Genomic DNA, 18,057 nt, shown 5'->3' with positions numbered 1-18,057 from the left:
ACAAATATGAATGGCGGTGTGCTTTGAATATTTATTGAAAATAAAATAATTTACTCTTGGAAATTATTCCTTCTCCTGCCTTAACTACACTTGTAGAACATAAAGGAGGAGTTAAAAATCCATTCTTAAGGGCTGCCAAGGCTTGAATCAAAAGCCCCAAACTATCGCGCAGGAAAGCTAACCAAGTCACTAACCTTTTTAGCAGTTTAAGAACCTTTTCAAACACTTCAAACTAAATTTAATTTAATTTAATTGCTAGGTGTAGTCGTTTGTTTCTCTATATTACTTATAGCTGACGCGTATATAAAGCGTAGAAATATAGCTGAGTCATATTAAAAAGTTTGGCGAAATAGTTTCGGCAACAAATCAAATTATTGCTTTAACGAGCGTTTAATGGGTTAACCCACAATCCATATGACTATTTATTCATTAATAGAGCTCGGCTACTAAACAATACATTTTAAGCATTATTATTATGCGGCCTAGAACTACTTACTTATGTATTTTCATTCACAAAAGCGGTATTTTGTTTTGGCTGGCACACTTACCATGCTCAATTGTCTCCTTGGCACAGGATATTATTTTGCCTTTGCGTCTTCGCAGATTCGACTCAAAATTGTTGTCATCGGTGAAATCATCATCGCCAGCAGCCGCTGCGCCGCCATCCAAGGCACCGGCATCCTCGCCAGCTGTTGTTGTCGACTCCGGCACCTCCTCCGACGACTGACGCTCCGACGAGGCCTCACCGCCGTGAATTAAACTTTCAAAACTTTGCCTCATATTCATTTCCCTTTTCAGCTTTGTTTTTGCTGTGGCAAATCTTTTTTTTATTACGTTTTCCTTCTTTTTCGATTGTTGTTGTTGTTGTCGTTTTGTTTGCCTCAACTTTTATTATTACTTTTCGTTGCTGTTACTGTTACTGTTGTTGTTGTTGTTGTTTGTGTTTTGTTTTGACAAATGGCTTTTAAAATTTTTATTAATTAGTTTTCTCTTTTTGTTGATTCATTTTGGTTTTTGCAACTATCAGACTAGACACCTATTGCGTGTCCTTCCTATGCCCATCATTAGTCAAATTTTATGATCGCGCAATATAATACTAAGAGAGTCGCAAATTATGCTTAAACATGCCAACACATCCGTGCGCCTCTTTTCTTTTTTTTTTGGCAGACAGTCAAGTTTTGCCGGCCCCTAAATGTTCGTGCATGTAATGCAAATTCGAAAGCCATTTAACTCTCAATTACACACACAAATTTGTCGGCATACATACGTTTTTTGGCAAAGCGGAGAATACTTTCTATAATCGTTTTTAGAAACTATCAGCAGCTACAAGCAAAAGAGCTAATATTAAGAGTTTAATTAACTATATTTGGGAATTATTTGTTGTTATCAAAGAAGGTGAACTTAAAAAACAATTGAATTTATGAAGTGCCCATAGATATTAGCAGAATTACTGAGATAAACTAATCCAAAAAGAATGCTTAAATTGCTTAATTAAAACCTGTTTGAAATCATACAATTGAAAAGGATTCGAAATTGTATTCGTTCTCACTCACTGAAATTAAGCAATATTGCAAATATATGTATGTTTATGTATGTTCATAAATTTAATTAAATTGCACACACACCCGCAGATTCCCACTTATCAGCGTAAATCAATCATGCCGCCTACTTTTTAATAACAAAAGGAGAGCCACAGATGACGCAGGAAACTCATTCAGCTGCCAAGTTTATTTCAATATCGAGCAGTAAAAGCCCGCAAACGTAAAAGGAAAAAAATTATGTAAATAAAATATTATGGAAGCTACGTGCGTGTGAGAAACGCAGAAGCTCGGAAAGAGCATAAAAAATAAGCTGAGGCCAACACGCAAGCACATGAACAAATTAAAGAAAACACTTGAGTCTAAACTTTGAACAACAAATGAAGGAATGACGTGAAGTTGGCTGAGAAATGCCAACGCATGGCTACCGGCTGCAGCAGTAACATAACAACAACAATAACTAGCAGCTCACATACATACATACTTATACATGTATATGGCTAATGAAATGAGTAATAGGTGGGGAAAGAGCGGCTGCGTCTATTTCCGTCCTCAGCACCAAAATATATCTCCAAAAGCGTCCTCTGAGGGTTGTTGCTGCAACAACAGCAGCTTACAAATGGGTTCAATGTGCGTGGGTATCAAGATGGAAAAAGAAACACTTGAACAACAACAATAACAACAACAACAAAACCTATGCCAAAGGTTGAAATTCAAACAAATTTACGAACAGCTCGGTAAAAAATATATATGTAAATAAAAATGTTATTAACGATCGTTACTATTTGAGCAACTAACTTGGCTAACTGAGCTGAACTGTCTCGCTGCTTATTTCATAATCACTTGCATTATTTAGGTTAAACAATCACACACACACACATACACACATACTCGTAACATTCGCTTGGACACGCAATGCATTTTTATGGCAAAGAAAAAACGTAGTATGGTTTTGTGCGCCGCATTAAAATTACTTTGCCATCGTTCCACTGCTTGAATTTATAACTGCTTTACTGCTTATTTTCTTAGAATCACACTAACTTTAACTTAATTAATTGCTAAACTAAAATGTCAAATGTTCGAATTGCGTTGGTTATTTCTTGTTTCTTTGCGTTTAATGCGTTTTGTGCGTCCGCACGTTCAGCGATGCCGTCAGAGACTGGCCAACAATTTCAAAGAGCAACGTGCACTGTGGTGAGTTTCTCTGGCTTATCGATTTTGTTCTTGTTGTAAACGCACGCAAAGACAACAACGGCAACAACAACAGGCGTAGCCATGTGGCCGCAAACACACCCCCAAAATACAATAATTCGTCGTAGTAGTAGTATTAGCAGCAAAGAGCAAATTCGTAACTCCTTGTTGTTGGATTTGTGTTTATATACGCGAGCCCCTTTTGGGCCCCAAACAGCCCAACAGTCCGTCATACGGCGGCAGACAGTTGGACACGTTTGCTGGGGCTTTGGCCATGGGGCAGCAAACTCGTACAGCATGCAAAAAGCCGGCTTCAAAAAGCCAAAGTCAAAGTAAGAGAACGGCAGCACAAAGAGAGATGCGAAAAAAGTGCAACAAGAACCTACTATAACCACGTATGTATACCACGAAGTCTAAATACTCTCCATATATGTATATTTAAATAGCATTTTAAGCAGATTAAGTGTAACATTATATACAAATCAAATGGTTTACAATCTAAAATACACATTTTAATGAACACATAAACAAATTAAAATATAATATATTTACAGATTTGCTCTTAGTTGCCGATCCAAGGAACCGTTTGGCTCACCTGTTCTTCTTTTTTTTATATGAGGAACTGGCTTGCTGAATTATAGTCACCGTTATTTAAGCTTTACCTTTATCCTTAAAATTGTCCCTTACACTAAGGCAAATATTTTATACCGTTTTATTTCAAATAAAGCCACAAATTTTAAAATACAGCAACCGCTTTTATTTTTCTTATTTATTTGCTACAGGAAGCCTCAGCCATTTATCTATTCATTTATTTAATAATTGGTTTCAAACCCGCCTTAATTAAAAAAATGTAGCATACCATACAGGCGCAAAAATAAATGCAGCAAGGTTGCAAACCATTTAGCACATTGGTTTAAAGACCGGCTGCGGAATGGTTTGAAGCCCGGCTGCCAAATTGGTTTGAAGCTTGGCATAAAATTTAAAAGCGCCCTCTTGCTGCTGATTTCTGTTCGCCTGGTACTTCAGATTTTGAACATTGTCATTTGCAGGCGATTTTATAAATTTTACGAAAGCCGCAGCTGCCCTTCGCTTTCGTTTGCAAACTGGCACCTTTGCTACGTACCAGGCGAACATAATGCAGCAACAAGATGATTATTGTTAAAAATTTAAAAATAAATGTAAGCCAGGTTGCAAACCATTTGGCACGTTGGTTTGAAGACCGGCTGCGAAATGGTTTGAAGCCCGGCTGCCAAATTGGTTTGAAGCTTGGCTTAAAATTTAAAAAGCGCCCTCTTTCTGCTGATTTCTGTTCGCCTGGTACTTCAGATTTTGAACTCTGGCATTTGCAGGCAAATTTACAAACTGGCACCTGCCAAATTGATTTCAAACATCCTTTAAATATCAAAAATGAAACAACATCTTTCCGTTTTCGTTAATGTTTTATTATTAAATGTCTGTAATACATTTTGTTGTATTTTAAAATTGAATCAGGTGGCATATCTTATGCATATTTCGGGTTATAAAAGGTAGTCGTTGTGGGTTTGAAACGTACGCAACAGCAATTTTGGTGTGTTTAAAGTGTTGTTTGAAAATAATAATGTAAGAGAATGCATTCTTTTGCATTATTTGTTAATATTAGCATTCTATGATATGCTAGGCTTATAAACTAATTATTCTTGCGGCAAAGCGGCGCTCTCATGTTTCCGTCTACCACTCCTCTTCCAGTTCCAAGTTGACCGCGCATCCGCCAGACTGTAACGGAAACAAGAGGATATATATATTTTTCGGTCGATATGAAACTATATAAACAATTTTGTGGCTTCACAACCATTACCTTGCCGCGCACGTCGAGGCCACCGAAAGCGGAGCCGCAGCCGCCGTCAAAGCCGCTACCAATTTCCCGTAGGAAATCGGGCACCGGTTGCTTGGCGCCCTCAAGTATCTTGATGAGCGGACCGGCTAGAGCGCGATCATGATCAGGATCAAAGAACGAAGTGGCACGTCCATTGTTGCCCACGCGTCCGGTGCGGCCAATGCGATGAACATAATCATCGATATTTGCAGGTAAATCATAATTGATGACATGTTTGACATTCTTGATGTCTACGAGAAGTGGATGGGATGAGCGATATTATTAAAATCTAACAAATTAATCGATAATCACAAATTATTTACCCAATCCACGGGAGGCGACTGAGGTGGCGATGAGAACTTTCATTTTCCCCATTTTAAAATCCCTCAACGCCTGCTCCCGTTGGCTCTGCAATCGATCGCCATGAATAGAAGTTGTAGGGAACTCGGTCTCCGAGAAAAATGAAGCCAGAAAGTCCGCACCGCGTTTAGTCTCCACAAAAACGATTGTACCATCAGCACCATCACGCAATATTTCCTGAAAAGTAGGATACGGGGAATATTACAAATACTGCGGAAAAGCATTATCATTTTTGGATAATATATTTGGATTTATCCACAATTTTAAATAGTTTTTAAATGTATTTATTTCCCTTGCCTAAAGCCTACACCCAATCAATAAATAATGCTGTTTGTCTATTTAAGCGATTCTGTAATGTTTACGTTCGAAAATGCTAAGTTATTCTCTCGTTTATTTTAGTTTTTTATTTATTTTACCCACCACCCCAAAGGGTTCATTTGTTTGAACAAGATATTCCCAAGAGGTATATGAAGTAGAATTAACAAGCTTCGTACACATATTCCTAAGTCTGAAACAAACAATATAATAATATATGAAAAGCATGTAACAGTCAAAGACAGGATCGATCTGGATATTTCCCCTCGTCCGGTCGCCACGACGTCTGTCTATATGAACGCCTGAGTTTCAGAAACGGCTTCATCCGCATTGACCAAACTTTGTAAGTAAATTCTACTACACCCTACGCAACACAAGTTATTTTATATTTTTGATTTCCATCCCCTTTCTTGCCACATATGCAATTATCTATAATTATTTAAACGGTTAATCCTTTTAGGGAAACAAACTAAGGGCATTTCTACGATTAATATGAGGAAATGGATACGAAAATGGAAATCTAAACACAAGTGTTTAATGGTAATTCACTCTTTCCTACTCACCAATAGCTTGGCACGCTTCTTGAACTTGGACACCTGGTACAAAGTCTGCTCCACATCGGAGCAGGCGCCACCGACGACACCAATGGTCACAAATACGTAATCCTTGAGGAACTCACCGGCCATGCGCTGAATCTCTTCGGGAAACGTGGCCGAGAACATGAGTGTCTGATGCTCCGGGCGCATGGTGATATGGGTCATCATTTGGCGCATGCTATCAGCGAATCCCATGTCCAGCATGCGATCCGCCTCATCGAGGACAACGAAACGTGTATTCGTGAATGTTATAAAGGTACGATTAACAAAGTCAAGCAAACGTCCCGGAGTAGCAATGAGGACGTGGCACCCCTTGGTGATCGAATCATTCTGGTGCTTTACAGAAGTACCTCCATAAACAATAGCTATCTTCAAATATGAAGTGAATGAGAACTTCCTAGCCTCATTATATATTTGAATAGCTAGTTCGCGTGTTGGCGACATGATAACAGCCAACGGTTTACCAATTTCCATACCGATATTTTCTTCTAAGATATAGCTTAGAATCGGTAGCAAAAATGCAGCAGTCTTGCCCGAGCCCGTCTGGGCGCAAGCCATCATATCGCGTCCAGCCGAAATGATGGGAATAGACACCTTCTGTATAGGTGTTGGCACCTTATAGCCAGACTTGGTCACGTTCTCGCTTATAATGCCGCGAAGATTGGCTTCGCTAAAAGCCTTAATAGGAGCTGGCACATTTTCGCCAGTAACCTAGAAAATCCAAAAATATTATGAAGTATATTAGCTATATAATCGGAGAACTATTAAGGGCTATAAATGGTGGGAATAATAACCAAATAACCTAACATATTTTTAACCAAACATTGCTATATTTTACAGACCTTTTTTATAATACCAATAGAATTCTAAATCTTACAAAAGCTGGTCAAAAGCGCATTTAGTTTATAGCGCTTTGAAAAAAGCTATATATTCCGGAAAATTATATCGAGTGTTCAATAAATGTTTGTGAACAGTGAAGTTAAGTTGTTTTTTATGATCTTCAAAGAAAATCGTAGATATCTGACTATATAATATTATATTGAAGACACACATTGATATCAAATGTTGCTGCACAAACGAAAAAACATTCTGTATTCATCAAAGATACATAAAAATCATTTAAATCCAAAGATATCTATTGATTTTCCTAGAATCATTTTATCAATAAGTTTCATTTCTTATTTCGAAAATGTTTCATAAAAGGAAACCCTTATTTATTGGTTTTAAAAGCTCGCACTCACCTTGACTGGTATATTATCGTATTTGCCAAAATTAATGCCCGAAGAAATACCGCTACTGAAGACGTCAGACTCTTCATTAGACGGATCCGGCGGAATGTAGAACTCGCGTGCCTTGCCGCCATCCTCCTCGTTATTATTCAAATCATTGTCACCATCACGACGACGACGACGATCGTCACCGCGTTCTTCGCGGTCCCCGCCGCCATCACGATCGTCGCGATCTCCACGATTGAAGCCGCCGCCGCCACCGCCTCCAAACCCACCGCGACGCTCTTCACCTAGATTTTAATTATTTTCTTACGTTATTTCTTTTTAAAGAGTACAAATATCATTAACGTACTACACACAAATACACACAAATACTAGATACAGTAGTAATTTATTACAATACATAGCAATAAAAGGTAATGAGAGGTTTGCAAAGAAACTCTTAGTTAAAAGCATTTCTAAATGCCAGGCAGAACTTTTTCCATACCTGTATAAAACATTATGCGTTATAAAAACTGATTTATAAACTTGACATTCTTAGTCTACAGCAATTTGGAATGTTTTATAGGCAGTAAGGTTCCAAGCCAAAGAATACAAAGAGATGTATGATCTCATTTTATCTGAGAGTCTTCAGAAAGGCACAGATTCTTAAAGAGTATTATACTAGCTTGGCTTTAAACAATTTAAATGTATACAATAAAATGTTAAAAAATAGGACTGAATTCAAACATATTTCACAATAAAACCTATTCATTTCACGAATCATGAATCAAGCACGATAGAAACTTATGCTCTATTAAATGAAATTATAAAGATCGGAAAATGGTTAAGCGCTCGTTTTGGAATGAAATTATAAAACCATCGAGACACGCCCATCGCTGCCAGTTGTAACCAAGCCAGCTGACTTAAGTTCGCAAATCAGTTGGTTGGCTGCGATCGCATCGGTACGGCTCTTTATGAAGTCGACCCGACGCAAGTCTACCGATGGGCAACGAATTATGGCGCCAATAAGGGCGTGCATTACACACAACTTTTGCGTATCCATGTGAATCAGTAATTCTGGATCATAGCTGGGAATAGAAGGCAAGCTGCAGTAATTTGTAGGCTTGGCATCCGACGAGCTGCTCGGCTGCATATAAACCTGTCGCTCGTTGTAATTGGCCTCCTGGTCTAACATCACACGCAACATATCCACGTTTTGCGTTATAAAGCTCAAATCCTCGATATTCTCGCGATAGAAATGATCGTTGTTGAAAAGATTCTTTGGCATATCGCCCCCGTCGCCTTGTATTGCTCCTGCGATTGTTTCCGTGGTTCGCAAAAGTGATGTCGGAGAGGGGCATATATCCATGGGCGCTGCTGCTTGATGCAGACATAATGGGTCCATTATATCCCCCATGGATATGGAGATGCTCGCACTTGGCGGCACCACTGGTGGAATTGCTGTTTCTAAGGGTGTTGTTGTTGGAGGAACTGCACTTGGCTGTGGCGCATCATTTACGCTGTAGTTAGCCGGTGGCTCGCGTATGACCTCCACGGATGTTACAATGGGTCGCTCTGGACGCTCGCTAAGATTGGGTATTGCAGCTGAAGTTGAAACACCCTCCTCCAAGGTAGGGACAGGTAGGTACTGATCGATGTCCATGGGCATGGCTGGTGCTGGTGCTGGCGCTGCTGAAGCCTCGCCTTCTCTTTGTAATATGCTGGCGAGAAACTCCAATGTCTGATGACGTTCGTTTTGTTGCGGCTCGCCTTCCCGGGCAGCAAGTTCCGTTCGCAATTGGCTGCGTGCTCGCGGTCTGCGTCTTCGACGGTTTTGTTGAGTCGGCGCAACTTGTCCTTGATAGTTTGCCAGCTCGTCACGCGGTCGAAAAATGCTTTCCCAATTGCGGGGAGTGCTCGGTAAGCCTGTTCGAAGTGGCGACTGTGTTGGCTGTGGCTCTTCTTGTGGCATATCCACCTGCAGAGAATGTGGCAGCGGCAGTGAAGGTGTTTCAGTTATCTCTACCACAACATTTGAAGCAGCTTCCCCGCCTATTTCTGGCAATTGACCTTCAATCATTGGTAACTCTTCCTCGGTCATTTCAAGCATTCGCCCTATGGTATGACGATCAGCTTGCTCCTCGTGTATGGCCGCCAATTTCGGACGATAGGATAACATGGGCGTTGAGTTCGCGAGCGCCGGAAGGGAGCGCATCAGCACTGTTGAAGCTTCCGGCGTGTCCAATGACAAATCAGCTCCCAACGATGGCACTGGATTGTCCATTGCCATTTCTTCTACGTTGCTGTGTAGATGTGTCGCCGACGTTGACCTTATGAAGCTGCGAATGTTAGTTATGATGGCTGTGAGTTGTTTAATGCAAAATACTGATAGCAACTGGAACTAAATGAATAGAATGGTCTTCGAATACATATAAATGAGTGTAAGCTTCCTAACAATTCAAAAAAGGCTAATTAAATTACTAGAATAATTAAATTACTGCTACAATCAGCATACAAAGATATGCTTTAACCGCTTCAACATGTTCAACATTTTAACTCTTTTTTAAGCAAACATTAGATAACAATATTAATTGTTAAACTGACATTCGCCGGTCTTGAAAACAAGATCGTCAAAACTTTACCTAAACACAAAAACTATATGACCGTATTAAATTAGTTTTGGCTCTTTTAAAGATAGGAAAAATACAGATCAACAAAACGAAACAACTCATTAGTCTGTAAATATTTTGGAAACTTGGTGTCCTGTAGATTTTTATTCAAAACGATTAAGAAACGTTTGCTTTTCAAATAGACTTCTAACATCTGGACTTAGGCACCATTCGAAATAAACCTTATAAGCCTTTTCCATTCATTTAGTTCCAATTTAGTAATTGTTGTTAACTTTGAAAAGATTGTCTATTATTGTATAAGTTGTCCTGAAGAGTAGCATTTGCATTGAGAGTAAGTTGAAAAATAAGAAATATGATGTTAAAAAAGAGACAAAATTAAGTGCCAAAATTAATTTTATGTGTTTTTCTCCACATCTTTTTTTGTTACACATCCTTTCTTTTTTTTTTTTTTTTGCTTCAGTCGGTTATGGTTATGCGCGCATGCAATTAAAGTCAAGCGATTTGGAGGCATAGAAGGTAAGTCAAGTCAGCTAGAGAGATATATATATAATATAGTTTAGATATTACTTAAGAATTATCAGTGAGGAGAGGTGCATGCGAATTTAACTGTTAATAAGATTATACCCATCGTTAGTATGTGTTAGGGGAGTAGTTGGCAACGAGCGTACTTCTCCAGGCGTTGTCATCATCACATCCTCTCCAGCACTGCTAACTCCTCCACCACCAGCACGTGAATAGTTCATTAAACCGCTCCAGGATGCCGCATCCTGTGCAGCATGACGGGCAGCATGGATGAGACTGCTATTGCTCGTAGTGGCATGGCTCGACTGACTGCGTCTTTGCGACTGTAGTTGCTCCCGTCCTACATTCCACTCCATGGTGATTCTGGCCAGAAATGGCAGTGGCAAACTATTCGGCTGTGCCAACAGTTTAGGAAATTGCTGCCTACGCATTCTTGTCCTTGACATCATTTGAATCTCAGTTGCCATTGAGTAGAAATGTAGGGGCCTTGGTTCACGCAAATGCATAAATTCTTGGCTCAAAATCCGATGTCTTTGTCGTGCTGCCGGCAGAAATATCGGTGTTGCAGTTTCTGTTATTGTCGCATCAGGCTGTTCGACTTCCGTGACAGGCAAACCATGTGAATAACGCTGACAATTGCGCGAATAGAGAGCTAAAATTTCACTCAATTCGTTATCAATGCTTCGTGGCGCAGTACTGCGTCGCACAGTAGTTCCATCTTGCGTTCGGCGTGGGGGCCTAGGGATCACAAATGAACTGGCAACACCCGTGTCCTCAGGCAAGGGCAACGGCTGAATGGAATCTTCTTCTGGCTCTTCCAAAGCCACCACTTCATTAGCTGGAGCCACATAATCCTCCTGAAGCAACCGATTGACCTCGACCAGTATGCGATCTGTCGGCATTGCATTAATGGCTGCTGTACGCAGAGCACGTTCCCGTTTCCTGTTCTTATCCTTCTCCTCAGTCTCCTGCAGTTTTGTCCATTCAGCATTGACGTGATGCTGATAGGCCCTTAGAAGATATTTACGGAGCTCACGAGATTTATGCACTGTGCTATAATCGCGTATGTTAAGCTGATCTATGAACGCCTCCACAGTATCCTTATCATAACTGCTGGGCAATTTCAAATAATTGGGCGACAACAGCTGCACATCATCCACTAGATAATTATTGACAGCAGTTTGCAGGACGAAATTCAAAACAAATAGACAGGCTACATAATTGACAAGCACACGCATATTAACTCACGCACAATAGGACTAAACAAATGCATACAAAATATACATATAAATAGCAACATTGTTGGTATATACTTGTACTATGCAGGCTTATGCTGAAAAGCATTAGAGTTGGGTGCGCAGGAGTGTCTTTCATAAAGTTTTTATTAACTGTTTATGGAAGTGTTTTCGCTTTCAACCCAATTGCAAGCGAGCATCTCTTACAAATTGGTTGAAATGTGTTGAGCAGAAGTAATTAATTGAATAATTGATTATATTCGGTCTAAATTGTTTAAAAATATAAAATAAAAATTATGCGACCGATTTTTCTGTCATTATTCTTATAGTTCTTTTGATTTAAAGATCTGAATTTGTAAAGATAAGGCACTCCCATTGCAAGTTTACATAAAGTTCAATTTTAAACAAACGTGCAAACTTCTGAAATAAAGCCGCCACAACTCTAAAGTACAGTCTGCAATCGAAAAGCTAGCTACTTACCGTCATTGTCGTAGTCGCGACGGCCACGATTGCCACCGCCATCATTATCGCGACGATTACGAAAGCCGCCGCCGCCGGCACCGCCAGCAACGTTGTCGCGTCCTCCGCGGTAACCACCGCCTTCGTTGTCGCGTCCTCCGCGGTAACCACCGCCTTCGTTGTCGCGTCCGCCGCGAAAGCCATCGCTACGGTTGTCGTGTCCACCGCGATAACCACTGCCGCGACTTCTGTCGTCGCGGCGACCCCTGCCATTCCGATCGCCATCACCGTCACCACCTTTGTTGGTGTCCTCCTCATCATCCCAGCCCAAAACTTCCTTGGCCGGAGCCGGGGCCGCTGGCTTACTGCACCAGCCATCATCAGTTGACTGCAACAAGGCAAAACAGAATCCACGCAACCCTGTTTAAATGTACGTTTCATTTACTCTTTGACGCTTCTTACCTTTTCGTCCCAGTCAGACATCTTAAAGCAGCGTTTGCGTCAGCGTTTATTTAACTGCAATTTGAAAAAAGCATATAAATAAAAACATAAAAAAATTAATGTACAAAAAAAATAAAATAGCTTAATTGGTTTTTATTTTTTTATAGCTTTTGTTGCATCTAAATTATTTTAAAAATCAAATTACTTGTAAAAAATGTTAATTCAAAGTCTTTTCTTTACAGCTTTCAGAGACCACAAATAATTTAAGAACATCCGTCACACACATAAATGTCTAAAATCCAGGGAGCAAAAACAGTTATGCAATTGCAGCTGGCTGCAAACGTAGCGCCAATATTAAACGTAACGGTAAACAACAGCTGCTTTTGCCTTCAACGCGGCCATTTTGCATATTAAACACAGCAAGTTGCCACTCACCGTAGCCAACAAACAAGCACAGCGAGTAACCAAACCAGCGAGTCACCGCTAAAACGTGAGTTCTCTGTTTTTCTATGTATACCACCATGCTTTCTGCTGCTGCTTCTTCTTCTCTTGGTTTGGCATGTGTTCTAACCACACTATATCCACACATGTGCGCGTTTGTGTGATTGTGTAGGTATTACTAAGCACAAGACGGACGAGAAAATACACAGAAGAGGCCAGAACGCAGAAAAATTAAGGTTAGAGTGCAGCACACGACGGTGAAGAAAAAGAAATAGTAAAAGAAGAACGTATATTTTATTCTATTCTTTCGACACCACTCATACACATACACACGAACGTCAAATACATACAAACAGGCGAGAAGAAGCAGAGGAGGAAAGCAGCAGCGAGACCGACCGACACACGAGTTTTCATTCTGCATTTTTTGACAGAAATCGGTGTGTTTGCATAAATCGTGTGTGAAAAATCAATTGCACATCGAGTAAAATTTATAATAGCAATTGCAAAAAACATACATAGCAGCCATTATGGATAGCGCCGGGAAAAATCGTTATGAACTTTTGTTCATGGACGATGATGTTAGCGATCCATTAGATAATCTGGTGGCGGCCAAGAAGAAGCAGCCAGCCGCAGCTTCGACGTCGTCGTCAAAAACGGCGGCAACAACGCCAGCGAACGCAAAGTCGACAACCAAATCACACCAACAAAATGCTAAGAAACCAAATCAGGCTGAAAAGGAAAACAAACCAGGTGCACTGAATAAAAATGATGGCAAAAAAAATTTGACTGCTGGCGGCGCTGCTGGTGACAAGCTCAACAACAACAACACTAAACAAGGTGGGGCTGGCGCTGGAGCTGTGCGCTCTGTCGGCGGCAAGCAGCAGCAAACACGTGAAGGTGGTCAAGGGCAACAGCAGCAACAACAACAACAGCGCAATGTCAATTTTCGCCAACAGAATGGCGAAACGCGCGAACAGCGCAACAATCGTCGCAACGTGCGCGAAAATGGCGCTCCCGGTGGCAGCGCTCCTGGTGAGCGCCCCTATCGCGGCGGCGCTGGTGGCGATCGTCCACCACGTAATCGCAACTTTGATGGAAACAATCGCAAACGTGAATTTGATCGTCAATCTGGATCTGACAAAACTGGTGAGTTTCAAAACTGAATAATTATTAAAAGTCTCGCAGAGGGGGGAAGGGAAGAGGGGATGCTGCGTGAATTATATGTAATATAAATACCATACCGCCCACAACAGAACATGCGTTTCAACATGCAGAGCTGCGGGCAGCTCTAGTTAGCAACAACAAACAAAAATAACAACGGCACAAATTTCTCAATCTTCTCTACTTTGCTGTTACCTTCCGCTCACGTGTGTGAGGGCGCGATCGCGTTTTTTTTCGACGACTTGTTGAAAAGAAAGAATGGGATAGGCTCAGAACACTTTGAAAATATAAACAATTCCAAAACCAAAAATTGTGGGTTTTTTAAATGTTCAATGAACGACTTGGTTTAAAGTTCAATTTCCTCAATGCATTGGAAATACTTTTCTAAGTTTAGCATAACCTTACAAAGATAGTGGCTCTTAAGAACTTAAGCGCACTCATGGGTCGACCTAGTCAAGTCATCAGAAGAATATCATCACCGTCGTCGTCGTCATAATCGCCACCGCCATGCGTTTTATGCGCGACGACGACGGCGGCGCGGCAGTGATGGGGCGGCGATCGTGTGGAATATTATCCAAAATTAATATCGTGAACAACTGCGGCATTGCCGGCAACGGCAACAGTTGCTCGACCAGCACCAAACGGCCAAAGAAAATCAAAGTAGAGACAGAGGAAGGCGGCAAGCGCACCACGGCACACGCACATTCAAAGAAATTTGTATAGAAACGTAAAATGTTTCACAGTTTGAAATGTTTAAAAATAGTTTAGTTTGCTTCTTCTTCTGGCCACAACGATAGCGCCAATGGCCGCCACATCGACGGCGACGACGACAACGACGATGATGTTGTACTTTTAGTTGGTCTCCTCCCTGTTGTTGTTGTTGTTGTTGTCGTCGAGTGGGTAGCAGGAGGAGGTGCAAAACATTTCACACATTGGTAAATCCCTATAACATGCCATTTGTTTGTAGGTATACAAGTTGGGAGAAGAGCACAGTTATTGCATCTAAATCCATGCACACATACATACATACATATGTAAATACATGCATTAGGATTGCTGATTACTGAAACGATTGCACACACACATACACATTTCCCATGCCGTTTGAAGGCGGCAGCTTATCTCCAAGTGACCAAAGCCACGTGCAAACAACAAAGAGTGATCCAGTTTACACACGCACACACACACATACATGCAAGTCATGTATAATATATATATATATATACACATATATATTCAGAACATAATTGGCGGTGCTTGTTGGCAGCGGGTATATAGATAAGAGCAGAAACCGGCAAATGTTTGAGCACAAGCTGTGAAATTGTTTAATGAAATCAAATCAATTTAAAACAAAATTGTGAAGCTAACGATGATGCGAGCCTTTTGGATTCATAAAATATCACTAAAAGAACCGAAAACTACAAAAAATGTACGATTTGTACAGAGTTAAAGAATAACTTACATGAAGCACAATACAAATTATCCGCGAGGTCGTCCTTAAATCGGGCAAATCTAAAATAAATAGAAAGCATATTACATATTTAATGTGGTATATAAAAAGAGTTTCGAAAATCATATTTATTTTAAATATATATTTATTTTCTTCGCAGGCGTTAAGGCAGTCGACAAACGTGATGGCGCTGGCGCACACAATTGGGGCTCCGTCAAGGAGGCCATCGATGATGTGAACAAAAACAATGAGAGCGAGACCAGTGTGAACAATGCGGAAGGCAAGGCCGATGAGTCCGGAAATGAACAGCAAAACGAACAAGCACCCGTCGAGGAAGAGACCAAAGAGTTGACATTGGATGAATGGAAGGCACAGCAGCAGCAACGCATTAAGCCCAAGTTCAATATACGCAAGGCCGGTGAAGGTAAGCGATGAACTCATTTGATATTAGGGGAGGGAAAGACCAGATTTAAAAGCAAGTCAATTGTCCTAGCCTGACCTTACATATACAAGATATAGTGGAAAAGCCAGAGAGGAAAAGTATTATTGGAAAAGCCACTCTAAAATCCAGAATCCTATATCAGCTCTACAACCAATAAGTAAATAAGTCTTATGCTTAGAATGACTAAGAAAATATTTATTTTGTGGATAGTTAGTTTTTAAAAGAACAAACATTATGTTCAGATACAATATAAAATCCATCAAGGGTTATCCAAACTATTTTCTAAAAGCATCGTCCGATTGAATATAATAGCTTCTAATTTAACTGCAAGTTGTTTTACAAAATGGAAACACACATTTAGCTCATCATATCTATAGGTCATAGGTCTGGATTGCTTTTTATGTTTCCCCTTTAGTTCTAGCGTTGTGTGCGAAACGTGTTCCATCCATATGACAAATTTAGTATCCAGTCTATTTTAATTTAATAAAAACTCATCATTGTTGGGCCTTCAATTACATTTTATTTTATCTTCTCTCGACCAAACTAAGGTGAGGACACATCGCAATGGAAGAAAATGATTGTGCTGAACAACAACAAGAAGAAGGAGAACGAAAGTGAGGAGGAACTTGAATACGATCCTGCCATGTATCCACAACGCGTGGGCCGTCAGCAGCGCGTGCTGGACATCCAATTCAATTTTAATGACGGACGTCGCGGTGGTGGTGGCTTCGGTGGACGCGGACGTGGCGGACCACGTGGTGGACCGCGCAACGAGGGCAATCGCGGACCAGTGTCGGGTGGTGGTGGTGCTGCCGGTGGCGCCGGTGGTGCCTCCAATATCGAGGGCGGCAGCGGCGCTGCACGTTCCGACGGTGGCAACAGGCCGCCCATTGAGCGTCGTGGTGGTCCAGGCGGTGGCATTGGTGGCGGACATTCCGGCACCAAGCGTTTCGGTGGTGAGCGGCAACAGAATGCGGCACCCAAAGTCAACGATGAGCGTCAATTCCCGACGCTGGCTTAAGCGCAAACATCGATTGCACTCGTCAGGGAAGGAGGATTGGGAGGAGGAATGAGGCATGAGGAACGCGAAGTGCGAATCAAATAAGGGCGGAGAAGGGAGAATAGAACTGTAAGCTGCTGCTGCTGCTACCACTTCTGCTCCGGCAGCATGCCTTACATTTTTTTTAATTGATAGTAGAGTTCGATGTGGCCAAGCCCACAATTGCAATTTATATCATTCACACTCACACACAAAACACACACACACACAGAAACCCACTCAAATACCGCAACAACAAGAACACTAAATTTACAAATGTCGCAGCAGCGCAGTCAAATTTTCAACAAAGAACAACAATTTGAAGAAATACTATTGGCACAACATTTATTGAATAAAAAGGAAGCAAATAAAATTATCACAAATATATGCAAAATTGATTAAACAAATGATGGCGCGCAATGGCAGCATAAATTTACTGCACATATATGCATATGTGCACTACAATAACTGCAAAATTGTAATGTAAATTTATTTTTGTCTTTTACAAATCAAACGATAAATTAAACATTAAAAGAAACAACAAGCGGACCGTCGTAATGAAAACAACAACATAAGAGCAACTGTATTTTACATAAATCGCCAAAGGTCACCACCCAGTGCGAAAACATCACTAACTGGCGGCTAACAGCAACAACAACAAACAGGACTGGCGGACGGACAGACTGACTGACTGACTAGACAGACGCCTCAGCTTCGGCTCTGACTTCTCTCCTACCAACCAACCACAACTCATTTAGAAACGAAAGCAGTTTATAAAACTTTTCATTAAATCATTGCTCATTTATTGTTTTACGTTTTTTTGATATCATGCCACTTTTCTTTAATGTTTATTACTATGTTAAAGTAAAAGAGGAAAACCTATATATTATATATACTGAAGTGAAATTATTTAAAAACAAAAAAATATATAATATTAAAAAACAAACAAAAATTGCAAAACAAGAAACAATTTAGTAGTGGGAAAAATAGTAAGTGTTGAAAAAACTAAATATAAAAACTTGTAATTGTGTTTCTAAACAAAACAAAAAATACATATAAATATATATATATATATACAAAGCGATATATATATATATACACTTATGATGCAAAAAGCAAAAATCTATAAATTTATATATACATATATATATATAAAACAAAACTTTACATATAT

At 40.4% G+C, this 18,057-nt stretch overlaps 3 protein-coding genes across 8 annotated transcripts in view; 1 reads left to right on the top strand and 2 right to left on the bottom strand.

Moving 5' to 3' along the window:
* Positions 1–924, bottom strand: part of LOC115626307 (anoctamin-8) — a 52,630-nt gene extending 51,706 nt beyond the window's left edge. For all 4 annotated transcript variants that reach the window (XM_030521637.1, XM_030521639.1, XM_030521640.1 and 1 more), the window contains exon 1: positions 549–924. In XM_030521637.1, the coding sequence (XP_030377497.1) occupies positions 549–786 (238 nt within the window). In that variant the 5' untranslated portion in view covers positions 787–924. The remainder of the gene's footprint in view (positions 1–548) is intronic.
* A 3,225-nt stretch (positions 925–4,149) lies between these two features.
* Positions 4,150–15,461, bottom strand: LOC115626393 (ATP-dependent RNA helicase vasa). Of its 2 annotated transcripts, none has more exons than XM_030521754.1 (8): positions 15,415–15,461; positions 12,372–12,425; positions 11,931–12,297; positions 7,094–7,371; positions 5,820–6,563; positions 4,905–5,118; positions 4,564–4,832; positions 4,150–4,481 (listed from the first exon to the last, which is right to left on the bottom strand). In XM_030521754.1, the coding sequence occupies exons 2-8, from the start codon at positions 12,390–12,392 to the stop codon at positions 4,437–4,439; spliced, it is 1,938 nt and encodes a 645-aa protein (XP_030377614.1). In that variant the 5' UTR covers positions 12,393–12,425; positions 15,415–15,461; the 3' UTR covers positions 4,150–4,436. The 2 variants fall into 2 exon arrangements, with proteins under 2 accessions (XP_030377614.1, XP_030377613.1); XM_030521753.1 differs by lacking the exon at positions 15,415–15,461 and adding an exon at positions 12,556–12,685.
* Positions 12,699–17,266, top strand: LOC115626394 (plasminogen activator inhibitor 1 RNA-binding protein). Of its 2 annotated transcripts, none has more exons than XM_030521755.1 (4): positions 12,699–12,840; positions 13,223–13,937; positions 15,563–15,826; positions 16,393–17,266. In XM_030521755.1, exons 2-4 carry the CDS (start codon positions 13,319–13,321, stop codon positions 16,863–16,865), a joined length of 1,356 nt encoding a protein of 451 aa, XP_030377615.1. In that variant the 5' UTR covers positions 12,699–12,840; positions 13,223–13,318; the 3' UTR covers positions 16,866–17,266. The 2 variants fall into 2 exon arrangements, with proteins under 2 accessions (XP_030377615.1, XP_030377617.1); XM_030521757.1 differs by lacking the exon at positions 12,699–12,840 and adding an exon at positions 12,893–13,027 and having other exon boundaries at positions 13,148–13,937.
* Positions 17,267–18,057: the final 791 nt, after the last annotated feature.

Source organism: Scaptodrosophila lebanonensis, unplaced genomic scaffold, assembly GCF_003285725.1.
Source record: "Scaptodrosophila lebanonensis strain 11010-0011.00,11010-0021.00 unplaced genomic scaffold, SlebRS2 tig00000085-arrow-pilon, whole genome shotgun sequence".
NCBI classification, from domain to species: Eukaryota; Metazoa; Arthropoda; class Insecta; order Diptera; family Drosophilidae; genus Scaptodrosophila; species Scaptodrosophila lebanonensis.
The sequence above is the reverse complement of the archived record's forward strand: the minus strand, read 5'-3'. Positions and strand labels throughout refer to the sequence as shown.

Coding starts and splice junctions, on each gene's coding strand:
- LOC115626393 (XM_030521754.1), bottom strand. CDS start 12,392: ATGTCTGACTGGGACGAAAAG. Junction 5,119..5,819: donor AGAAGCGTGCCAAGCTATTG/GTGAGTAGGAAA, acceptor CCTACTTTTCAG/GAAATATTGCGTGATGGTGC. Junction 4,482..4,563: donor GCCTCGACGTGCGCGGCAAG/GTAATGGTTGTG, acceptor TTTCCGTTACAG/TCTGGCGGATGCGCGGTCAA.
- LOC115626394 (XM_030521755.1), top strand. CDS start 13,319: ATGGATAGCGCCGGGAAAAATCGTTATGAACTTTTGTTCATGGACGAT. Junction 13,938..15,562: donor ATCTGGATCTGACAAAACTG/GTGAGTTTCAAA, acceptor TTTTCTTCGCAG/GCGTTAAGGCAGTCGACAAA. Junction 15,827..16,392: donor TATACGCAAGGCCGGTGAAG/GTAAGCGATGAA, acceptor GACCAAACTAAG/GTGAGGACACATCGCAATGG.